Source organism: Mobula hypostoma, chromosome 20 (assembly GCF_963921235.1).
Source record: "Mobula hypostoma chromosome 20, sMobHyp1.1, whole genome shotgun sequence".
NCBI lineage: Eukaryota > Metazoa > Chordata > Chondrichthyes > Myliobatiformes > Myliobatidae > Mobula > Mobula hypostoma.
In genome coordinates, this window is record NC_086116.1 from 38283396 (window position 1) to 38296081 (window position 12686).

General features: G+C 38.0%; 1 protein-coding gene across 5 annotated transcripts in view; it reads left to right on the forward strand.

The window, feature by feature from the left end:
- usp6nl (USP6 N-terminal like) overlaps positions 1-12686 on the forward strand; it is a 239895-nt gene that overhangs the window by 149691 nt on the left and 77518 nt on the right. For all 5 annotated transcript variants that reach the window (XM_063072688.1, XM_063072690.1, XM_063072689.1 and 2 more), the window contains 2 exons: positions 9399-9481; positions 11096-11135. In XM_063072688.1, coding sequence (XP_062928758.1) covers positions 9399-9481; positions 11096-11135 — 123 coding nt within the window. The remainder of the gene's footprint in view (positions 1-9398; positions 9482-11095; positions 11136-12686) is intronic.

The window sequence follows — 12686 nt, forward strand, 5'->3', positions numbered from 1 at the left end:
ACTTGTATGCACTGTTCGTCACAGTGTTTCTATATCCTGCATAATTGATACTTTTTTCCGTATGTCATCTATCCAGTATTCTCTGTGTGCAATACAATGTTGCTCTGGCAGATGCTGTATTTCTCATTGAAGGATTGCTGTCACATCATTATTCTTTCCAAGCATAATATTTGCCCCATTTGATGTAAACATTACCATCTTTTGAATATCAAGGTTGTCGTTGATATAAAAAAAATTAATTGCTTCAACAACAGTGATACTGTCACATGCAGTTAGTTTCAAAATACCCCCAACACAGTCTTATAGGAAGTTCCATTTTCCAGTCGAAACTTGAAATACAAAATAAACGTTCTATTCACAAATGTCTGTATTTTCATCAGTAATTAGTGTATGGAAAGCATATTTCTGCAATTCTTCCATTATCTGTTTCTGAAGCACACAGCTGATGCACTCAGCATAGCTTTTGCTGCGTCAACTCTCTGGAATATTTACATATTTAGCCACGTGGGCATGAATTTCTTGCACAGAAGCATTAGTTTTAATTGCTAAGATAATGTTATCAGTCACCACTTTGATTATATTGGAGTTAGATTTCTTTCAAGTATCTTGTTTCACTCTTGCTTCACACTCTTGGAGTTTCAGTTAACTTGCACAAAAGTCCACATTTCTCCTGGTTGCATAATTTGGTAACTGCATCTTTTTGAATTCTCTGGTTAAAATGTTGTTTTAAGTCATCTCAGTTCCATTCTTCCCATTTTTTCCCACTACTGAACTCATTCCCAACCTTCACTTCCATGTGAATAGTGTATACAATGTGGCCACGTAAAAATATCACCAACTTTTATTTTTGTTTTTGATGTGAAGATGGTAGTTCGGTATCTACGATTTTCAAAGACTATTCTTCCTTAAATTTTGTACGGCTTATGTTGTTGAAAGCACACCCTATCCTCGTTATATGCGTCTTCAGACTATGCGGATTCACGGTTATGCGAGGAACCTATTTCTACCAACGTCTTGTTATATGCGTCCAAGATTCACAGTTACGTGAGGAGCACTGCCTTCCCGCCAATACAAGTCACTTGCACACGCCTCGCAGTCTCACTGTTGGGATGAGAAGCACCGCTTTCCCGCCAATACAAGTCAGGTGCACGTGCCTCACAATTTCACTCCAGCCACTCTCACATTGGTTTTGGCAAGGTGTGGATGCGAAATCTTAAACTTCTGTTGGTTTTACCTATGGTGCAGTGACTTTGTGTTTGAAATATTTAATTATGCCTCCTAAGCGTCCGATGTCATGTCTTGGGCCGTCAGCCAAGCGGCAGAGAACCGCTTTAACACTTGAAAAAAAGTTGGAAATTATAAACAGCGCGGCATCAGCTGAAGGTAACACAGCTCTGGGATGCTATTGCCGAGAACAGAATCTTGCCTTTAAAGTTCTTTTGTTGCTTGACAATGTGCCAGCCCATCCTAAACTTTTGGACAGCATTCATCCTAACATAACAGTGCGTTTCCTGCTGCCTAACACAACATCGCTGATTCAACCACTCGACCGGTGTGATCCACATTCAAGGCATAACGTGTGTTTTTTTTTAACGGCGAACTATCTCTCAGATGCTGCAAGCAAGAGATGATTTTGAAAATCCCAGGAGTTTACCAACGGTGAGGGAATGGTGGAAGTTGGAACACTTGGCACAAATGGCGATGGACATGGACCCAAGTTTAGAACGGAGTCAGCATTTCAGTCATTCCCTGCCGTCAACCCTTCTTCCCTACAAGCAAATTTATGTTGGAAAAGCAAAATGTTACCAAGCAAACAACCCTCACCACTTTATTCAAATCGCTGTAATCTTCTGCTGCTAGCAGTTAAGGGTTCTGTGAGTCTTTCTTCACCCCTTGCCGTGCTTGATATGATCCTGACGACCACAGCCATCCACTGTGTAAAGCTGCCCGACACCACAACAACCACTCATCTCCCAGAACGAACACACCTGCCACTGTTGGTGAGTACTGTACACCAGAGGATGTTAACTTTCTATGATTTATTACATTAAATTGATTAAATATAATACAAATGTTGTACTGCTTTTGTGTCGTATTGGTATGAAAATGTGAATAAATTACAAATAAAACATATTTAGGAAGCCCTCTGGAACGCATCCCATTTTCTCCATTTAAATAATTATTCACATTATGCGATTTCACATCATGCGTCAACTTTGAGGAATGTATCCCTCGCATATAACGAGGATAGGATGCATTCAGCTTTTCTGCTTTTCTTTTCAACATCCTTGGGATACTAAAAATAATAATTATTTGAAAAATTTAACAAGTCATTTGGACATTTTTTAGAAATGAATTTTTATCTTGTTCTAACAATTTTTTAGTTTTAGATTATGATTTTTGAAAGATTAGAATATAAAATTTTTCACATCAAACACAAACAACTTGAAACATAGGTCAGGCAGTGAAAACATCTGCAAGGCAAAATGGCATAAGTAAAAATGTTTTGACTAGGTGATGTTAGTGTTCGGTGGGTTGACGGCTTATTAACAGTAAGCTAACTTCTATTCTGTGTTTATTACAATTTATGGATTATATTCATTAACACAATTGCAGAGTGTTTCAAAATCATATTAATATTGTATAAAAATATTATATCTGCATGGCAATAAAGTCTACGTGTGCGGGCACAAGCAAAAGCAAATCTGCAGATGCTGGAAATCCAAGCAACACACACAAAATGGTTGGAGGAGCACCATCTTATTCTGTCTGGGTAGCCTCCAAAGTGATGGTATGAACTTCAATTTCTGGAACTCCTGGTAGTGACTCTCCTCCCTGCCCCCTCCACCCCCCCTCCCCAGCTTCACCATTTCCCATTCCCTTTTCCCTCTCTCACCTTATCTCCTTGCCTGCCCATCACCTCCCTCTGGTGCTCCTCCCCTTTCCCTTTCTTCCATGGCCTTCTGTCTTCTCATATCAGATTCCCCATTCTCCATCCCTGGTATCTCTTTCACCAATCAATTTTCGAGCTCTGTACCTCCCTCCTCCCCACCTCCTGGTTTCACCTACCACCTTGTGTTTCTTCCTCCCCTCTCCCCACCTTCTTACTCATCTTTTTTTCTCCATTCCTGAAGAAGGGTCTCAGCCCAAAATGTCGACTGAACTTTTTCCATAGATGCTGCCTGGTCTGCTGAGTTCCTCCAGCATTTTGTGTGCGTTGCTATGTGTGCAGGAGCATTTCAGTTACTGTGCAGCTGCACACCTGTGCAGCTTAGAGGGAACAGAGGCCAGCAGCATCAACCACTGAATGTATGAAGATTCCAAAGGTTAATATTATCCTTTTGGTTTTGGGATTGCTCAGCTGGCCATCCGTTGTCAATGTCTTTGCTATTGGTTTCTTTATTCAATGCCCTGCATTGAGTAAGCAGTTTAAGCAAACTATGTTTTTAATTTTAACACTTGCTAACATTCTGTGGCTTAAAGACCAAGATAGTGAAGCAAACTGTTGTTTTATGTATCTGACAGGGCTAACTTCTTTTGTGGTGTGATTAACTTTTTTTTATTTGTGATCTAATGCAGAAAGATTGTTGCGCCAGTAGAAAGAAAAATCTGATAAATTTACTTCACTTCAAAGGAATGTTGCAAGTTACTGTGATCTCATTAATCCATAAAAGGGCATTAACAGCAAGCTATGAAACTAGAACTAATTCAGGAAATGTCTTTGTTTACAATTTAAATGCTGATGTGCAAGTCTCTTGCTAAATTCTGGAAGAGGGTTCTGGTTTAATTTCCCCAAGATAAGATTTGAAGAAGTCTTTCATTCACGTGAAACTAAATAACTGAAATATATTTAAAAGAGACTTGTTCATCAGTCAAGTATTGATTCCCATTTTAAATTTCATTTGAACTAAGCACTTGATTGGCATTTCATTGGAAAGTTTGGATCATGTAGGTAAACATGTCAGAATTTTTTCTTTGAACATAGTGTAAACAGGATGGGCTTTTACAGTAAATGGTGATTTCGTTTTCAATATTACTAAAATGACCCATTGCGGATTATTTAATTTAATCAACCTCCTTGTTAGTAAATATTCTAGAAATCTTTACAAACAATTTCTTCCAAATTGTTAATAAAGATCTCTTCAATATAAGCACAGTAACATTAACGCCATGCTACCTGGTCACTGTGTTTGTGGGGCTTTGCAGACCCAACTGAAATATTCATGACTCACCATCCAATCTGGAGCTTGCTGGGTGACGAGGAAGCTGCCTGAACAAAGCTAGCAAGTTGAACTACTACTCAGTTTAAATTGGACAGCCAAATGTTAAATACTGGGCAGTGGGACTGTGGTTCCATGCAAAGCTTGGCTACCCCATTCAATTGTGATGGAGCCAACTATGAGTCGGACATGGATCACGGGTATAATCGAACAAAATGTATGGGATAAGCTGGGATCTTTCCATCTGGTGCAGCATTCCATCCAGATCATGAGGATCCATCTAGCATCATTACATGTGGACATTGCAGCCTAGACACACCCTGCACACTAGGCTAATGATTGTCTTGTTTGTGGGGGCGGGGGGGGGGGCGGAATAAAACTGCAAATAGCTCATGGAAACACAAGAGACGGTTGATGCTGGAATTGTTGATGGTTCTGGTCAAAACCATATTTCAGATGACAGTTCCTTTCCTCCCACAAATGCTGCTCTAACCCATTGTGTTCCTCCAGCAAATTGTTTCTTTCTGCAAGTAACTAAGCTCCATCCAGAGCAGCTGTGATTGGATTGGGCTGGTCATCACTTTCATAGCTGAGTTTGGAAAAAATTCATATTCTCTGGGTGTCCCAAAGTTGATTCTGCAACTGAGTAACTCTCAATCAAAATAGCACCATTCGCTTTGTGAGTAACACAAGGCTATTTGTATCAATCTAAAAGTAAAGTTTTGAGACTAGCAACCGATGCCAGAATTAATAAAGCTGTTGAAATATGCACACAAGATTGACCTTAAATGAACACTGTATTAGATAAAATACAGCCTTAGAAGAAAGGGAGAGCAGAAAGGCTGAAGAAGTGATTAATCTCAAAACAAAGGAAGAAAATGAAAATTAAAAGGAGAAACCAAGAAAAAGGTGGTAGCCTGAAGTCTTCTGTCATCTAACATGAGAAAGACATCAGAAGGTTTAGACCATGCAGGTAAATTTGTCAGTATTTCTTCATTGAATACACATGCAAGTGGGAGGAGCTTTTACAGCAAATGGTGATTTATTTGTTTAACTAAAGTAATCTGTCAGCCATTTAACCTGACAATTTTATCACTTAGTCCACTTGTAGTGTTTCCACTCCTGAAGTGCAGTGGTGGTGCAGCAGTTATTATTGAACAAGTAATTCAGTGGCCTGGGCAAATAATTCAATGTTGGGATTCTATCATTGCAACTGTGAAATTTAAATTTAATCATCTAAATTTGGGGAAATAGAATCATTACAAATCCATCTGTTTAATAAAGTACTTCAGAATCCTACTATTTTACCTGATCTGACCAGTGTGTTATTCTTGTCCAACAATAACAATGTTGCCTAATGAACAATCAGCCCACCTCCCTTAACGTTATTCCTAGCCCTGTGACATCTAAAGTGGGAGATCTAACCAACAAACCTGTCTTATCAAACTTGTCTAGCATTGCCAGTCCAAAGTTCTCCACCAGCAATATCCTGGGGAATTTCCCCTGGAACTTAAATGGATAAGCTGCATAAAATGTAGTCACAGGCTGGATATTATGCAATGAATGACTCATCTCCTGATACTCAAAGGCTTTCCATCATCTCAAAGACGCATTTTAAGTATGGTGGGATAATCTCCACTTGCAAGGATGATTGCAGATCTAACAACACTCAAGAAGTTCAAATCCATTCAGGAGAAAACAGTACTCTTGTTTGGTACTCTTAAGAACTACTTAATGGACTGCCAACATCTTTTCATTTCCTACAGCATTGACACATAATGGCTGCATTGTGTGCCATCTACAAAATTCACAGTAATTACTTGCCAAGGCTAGGACAGTAATTGCCAATCTGACATCTCATATGGGTGGTTTCTCCTGCAGTTTTTCTGAGTTTGGCCTGAACCCAATAAATGAAAAAAATATCAGTTAAGAAGCACAGATACAAAAAATGGAAGAAATATGATAGGAAGGTAAAATATGGAAGAATAACTGGCAGGTAGTGTAAATTTGTACAAGGGAACTTAATATTCCTGGTTCCATAATTTTGTCAAGGATTAAAGGAAGGAAAGGAAAGAGTGATGGATTGTAATTATACTATATTAAGAGCGCTAGCAAAACGGAATGAGCATGGGTAATGATATTGAAGAATACGGCAAGAAAACAGAGTGATGATGAGGCAGAGCTGGAGTGCTGCAGACAGGCCAATGGGATGTGCAGGAACGAAGTGATGACTTTGATTTTTCTTAACTGATCGTTGACCAGACTGAAGATAATGCTTTTGTCTCAATTGTAAATTGCCTTTTAAATGCATTTGAGATTGGTTCCTAGATCAATAAATTTCTAGTGAACAGGAAAGAAGTCTGGTTGAATTTAGTTCTGGCACATAAAGTGGAACAAGTAACTGATGTGAGAAAACAGAAAAAATGTGGTAACACACAGGCAATCTAAGAATAGATAATGGGAATGATGTATCAAAAATAAATATTTCATATGGAAAGTGACAAAATTCAGATCAATACAGTATACAGTGCCTATAAAAAGTATTCACTCCCCCCACAAGTTTTCACGTTTTCTTGTTTAACAACATTGAATCACGTTGGATTTAATTTGGCTTTTTGGACACTGATCAACAGAAAAAGACTATTTCTTGTCAAAGTGAAAACAAATCTCTACAAGTGATCTAAATTAATTACAAATGTAAAAGACAAAATAATTGATTGCATAAGTATTCACCCCCTTCAAGTCAGTATTCAGCAGATGCACCTTTGGCAGCGATTACAGCCTTGAGTTTGTGTGGATAGGTCTGTATCAGCTTTGCACATCTGGACACTGCAATTTTCCCCATTCTTTACAAAACTGCTCAAACTCGGTCAGATTACATAGGGATTGTGAGTGAACAGCTCTTTTCAAGTCCAGCCACAAATTCTCAGTTGGATTGAGGTCTGGATTTTGACTTGGCCACTCCAGGTCATTAACTTTGTTGTTTTAAAGCTATTCCTGTGTAGCTTTGGCTTTATGCTCGGAGTCACTGTCTTGCTGAAAAACAAATCTTCTCCCAAGTCACAGTTCTCTCGCAGGCTGTATCAGGTTTTCATCCAGGATTTCCCCTGTATTTTGCTGCATTCATTTTACTCTCTACCTTCACAAGCCTTCCAGGGCCTACTGCAGTGAAGCAACCCCGCAGCATGATGCAGCCACCACCATGCTTCACAGTGAGGATGGTGTGTTTTTGATGATATGTGGTGTTTGGCATATGCCGATCATTGCATTTAGTCTCATGCCCAAAAAGCTCAATCTTGGTTTCATCAGACCACAGAACTTGCTTCCAGCTGACTTCTGGCAAGTTCCAGCTGAGGTTTCATGTGAGTTCTTTTCAGCAGTGGCTTTCTCTTTGCCACTCTCTTATAAAGCTGTGACTGGTGAAGCACCTGGGCAACAGTTGTTGTATGTGCAGTGTCTCCCATCTCAGCCACTGAAGCTTGTACCTCTTCCAGAGTTGTCATAGGAATCTTGGTGATTTCCCTTACTACTCCCCTTGCACGGTCACTCAGTTTTTGAGGACTGTCTGCTCTAGGCAGATTTACACCTGTGCCATATTCTTTCCATAGATTATATAAAAGAAAGTTACATCTGCACAGCAATAAAGTCTATGTGTGTGTGGGGTGAATAATCAATTGTGTGTTAATATTTGTCATTATTTTAGATCACTTTGTAGAGATCTGCTTTCACTTTGACACAAAAATGTCTTTTTCCATTGATCAGTGTCAAACAAGCTAAATTAAATCCAATGTGATTCAATGATGTCAAAAAATAAAACATGAACACTTCCAGGGGTGGTGGGGGGGGGGTGAGCAGTGCATCTGTCTCCAGATAACTAGTTAAAATAAAGATTTTTTTAATAAAGCAGTTAATTTTCATTGTCACGTGTACATGGAAACATACAGTGAAATGTGTTTTTTTTTTCACATCAACAACCAGCACAGTATGAGGATTGTGCTGGAGGCAAGTGTAGCCGTGCTTCCGGTACCAGCATAGCATGCACACAACTTACTAACATATTGTCTTTGGGATGTGAGAGGAAACTGGAGCACCCAGAGGAAACCAATGAGGTCACGATGAGAATGTACAAACTTCACAGACGGTGGCAGGATTTGTACCTTGATCACTGATGCTGTAAAGCATTATGCTAACTGCTATGCTACAGTGCTGCTCCTTACTTTGCTAGTAAGTCGAGAGAATAGCTCTGCAACCTTGGAAATAAGATACGTAGAATTCATTCCAACAAAGCTGGTGGGTTAATTTTTTTATGGAATACTTAATTAACTTGAAATTCAGAATTAGGGCAAATACATAAAGTAATTGTGAACGATGTACCCATAGTGGGTAGTTGAGAAAGATAATGTATGGTTTAATTGATGGAGAAAAGCTAATTCATTAACATTGAAGGCAAAAGTGAGAACTTTGATAAATAATTTTTTAAAAATGAAAGATTTGATAAGTCCATTCCTCAATAGTGAGGGATTGAATATTGTGGAGGATGGAATCATGGTGTCAATATGCTGCATCATATTTTCTAGGTCCTTAAGGATGAAGACTGTCAGCAGATTTATGGAGAATGAACAGTCAAACTAATTAAAACTGAATTCTCTCATGTCAGCAGTGTGTTTAGTTCTAGTTATGAACAGATTGGAGCAATTATTTTCACTTAGGCTTCTAAGGAGTTAAGATAGAAGAGGGGAAATCTTTCCCCTGACAAATGAGCCATTGACCTCAGCTTAAAGTATTTTCCAAGGATGTGACCAAGGCAGAAGCTGTTGGAACGGGCTGACGAAATAATTAAAACTGAGGAAGATGTGTAGTAGGGGAAAAATAGGCTCTTTGGACAACTTTGCAAGTTAAAAGTCTAGTACAGTTGCAGGAGCTATGTAAGCTTTAGAACAATACAAAAGGAATGGAGAGTCTGGATGATTTTTCTTTCTTGGCAGCTGTGTTCATATGCAATGACTGAACCTCTGACATTTATGTCTTGTTTATCTTTTGAATTATGAGGAAACTTGAAAACTAAAAAGACCTTTATTTTCTGGCAATCCCTTCCCCCTTAACCCTCATCTTTTAGAACTAAATGCCACCTTAAGTGCCAGGTACCTTATTGATGATCATGTTTGTTATTTATTTCAGGGACGGGAAGGAGCAAAGATTGATCCATGGGAAGATGCAGACTTCCATATTTATAAAATCACTGATCGATTTGGCTTTCTACAGTAAGGCACAGGAGTTCTTTTCAAGCTGTATGCTTTTCATTTGATGATTAATGTCGTACTATAATTTTTGCACAAAAGAAAGTACATTGTCAGAGAAATTTTCTAATTTTTCAGGAGCTTAGTATATAGTTCAGTAATTTCTCACAGAATACTGGTTCATTTACAGTTGAGGTCACTAATCCAACATGAATTCTTAGTCGTCATTGATTTATTCCATTATAATGCACAACATTTCCAAATGAACAGATTTTCTATTGTGTTTAACTATTGTAAAAACTTACAAATGTATTTCCATTAATCTGCTTCATTCATTTCAATTGATTTCTGAGAGAAATTAAATCCCTTTTAAGGAATGAACATATCTAACTAAAGTATATTTCCCTTGGATTCTGTTCACCTTTTCTGAAAAATCACATGCTTATCAGATTTCATTGCACATTTTTTAAAATCATGGGTTTTTTTTTTGTTTCAAAATCATATTTAATGAAGAGTTTCATTATGGTCCTATTGACCCGAACCTTTTTCTTATCATCTGCCTGGGATGTGTTTTGGACATTTCAAGTAGTTCTATATATCTAGGAATTTAGTGGCCATGAAGTTGATATAAAATACTCATTTGGTTCATCAATATATTTGGGAGGAAGGTGATCTTCCATTTTTCCTCTCTCTGGCTTGAATGTGAATCTGGTTACATCCATGCAATAGACTCTTATTGGCTCCTTGACATGACTTGGAGTCTCAGTTCAAGAGGCAATAAGTTCTGATCCTGCTCGTAGATGTCGGATTTTGCATTCATTTACTTATCACGTGTCTATTGAACCATACAGTGAAATGCAGTAATGCCCACATTCCTTGGCTCTAGTTGATGGTTTCACACAAGGTTTTAAAAAAAGATTCTAAAATCCTTGATTTACTAATTATCACCCTAACACTATTAAGTCTTTGAATGTGCGGTTTACAAAGCTAGTTTTCTCTGTGAAATGACTATCATTCTCCATATATAGCATTTTGAATTTCCTTACCACCATGCCTTATTTTGGTGGCTTTGTATGTTGAGATGGAGGTGGAAGAGGTGAGAGACAAAGTTGTCACTATTATTTGGATAATGGTGCTATTGGTTAATCAGAACTTGATTGTTGACAAGGGTTCTTTCTGCGACTTACCTGAGTGGTTGAGGAATTAAGCTTAGAGCTTGTCGATGGACCCTTTGGATAGTTCCCTTCTTCACCTACTGCTAAGAAAGTCGTCTTGAAGGTTACACAGATATCAAATAGATGTGAGGAAGTACTACAAATTGCACTAAGAATGGAGCTTGGAATGGCTATTATATGAAAAAATCTCTGTAAATCAAGGACACATAGCCCAAAAAAATCAATGCCAGATAGCAGAAATTCAGTAACCAAACATTCATAAGTTGTGGAATACCTCTCTGACTTTTGTTCAGGTGTTGTGAGGAAATAATGCTTGTTGCAATGAGTCAAGCCTTTGCCAATTGCTCTTGGCATAAAAGATCACATTCTTCTAAAGTGTTAATTGGGGTTAAAATTTTGCAGTTGGCTTTTGTTCACACTAGTAAATTGTGTTCTGTTGATGATTGTTTTTTTTTGTAAACAGTGAGAAGGAGCTACCAATGCCTGATGCTTTAGAAGAAAGAGTAAGTAGAATCAACACATCTCCTTGGCAACCCCAAGTAAATCAGGTGGTCTGGGAACTTTTTCTGTAACTAAATCTCTTGGATAGCTGAAGCAGAGAACTATCAGAATATTCATAACTTTACTGTAGTAGGTGCTCATAATTTTGAGTACTAATGGTTGCTAAATTATTGACAGGATAGTCAGGAGATGCGCAAATTATTTTCTAATGGCAAGTATAATTCTGCTTATGCCTCATGTTAAGTAACATGAGTTTGTCATAAAGTTATTTCCCCCTTCCCCTCCCTCCAGCTTTTTTTTTCCTGGCGATGTTTCCCTTTCCTTTCCGGTGCTGATGAAGGGTCTTGGCCCAAAATGTTGACTGTTTATTCATTTCCATAGATGCTTCCTGACCTGCTGAGTGCCTCTGGCATTTTGTGTGTGTTGCTCTGCAGAATCTCTTGTGGTTGTCATCACAAGTTATTTAATTATGTCATCTTGTTTATTAGATTCCCTTAAGTCATTAAATTATTTTAAAGGAGCCTGCAACAGTTAGTACATTCCTTATTTTTCAGAAGTGTCTCACAGTTGTGCAGATTCAGTTGCACGGTCCATAACTTCAGGTTATAAACATTAATGACTTTTCTGCTTTGTGGTCTCCAAGATACCTTTTTTATTTTAGAAGATTATCAATAGTTGTGCTGCTCTTGTGAAATATTATAGTAGTCCAGCGCATAGTTGATCTGCATAGTTCAAATAAACTCATTCAGGAAGAGAGGAATTTGAGATATGAAATAGTTTTGGGAATATTTTCGAGAATGTGATCCTTCAAAAACAAATGTCAGTAGGCAGACAGAGTGAATAAGAGTGGAGAAAAATTGAAGGGGAGTGGATGAGGAGGAGAGAGAGAAATTATGTTAAAACCTAGAGAGAAAAAAATAACTTGGGGACATTCAGTAATTGTATGACTGGAAAGAAAGTGGATTGATTGGCAAGTGAAATTTGGTAGGTAACAGGATAATATCAGAGATTTTGGACCAAGGAGAATGAGCAAGTTTCTTAGAGAACACTACATAATCACAGCCATAGCTGACAAAGATTCGCATGTGTTTTATTGACAGTTGCTTAAAGTAAGCTCAGGCTGGGTGAATTTATACAAGTTATTCTTAATGTCTGGGCAACTTCTGGTTGAGAAAAAAGATCATGTTGGTGAGTAAAGTGAGGAATGAATAAAGGCTTTCTCTAGCTACATTGGAATGGAAAGATAATAGCACTCTAACAAAGACTAGCATGATGCCATGTTCATCTTAAGGAAACATTTTTATTGGTACACGTGAATATCCAGAATTGTGAAATCAGTTAAAATTTACAGGACCCATTGACTTCAATTCAATATAACATTTTTAGCAATCCTGTGTTCAATGCAACAAACCAAAAGCTTGTGAAAAGTAGCCTTTTAATTTAGTGTATTTGGATAATATTTTATTAGACCCAGTAGCTGTGCTGGAAACCATCCTTAAATAATTGTACAGGTGCTTGAATGTGGTATTAGCTGTTTCTTCGTGGCAATATGC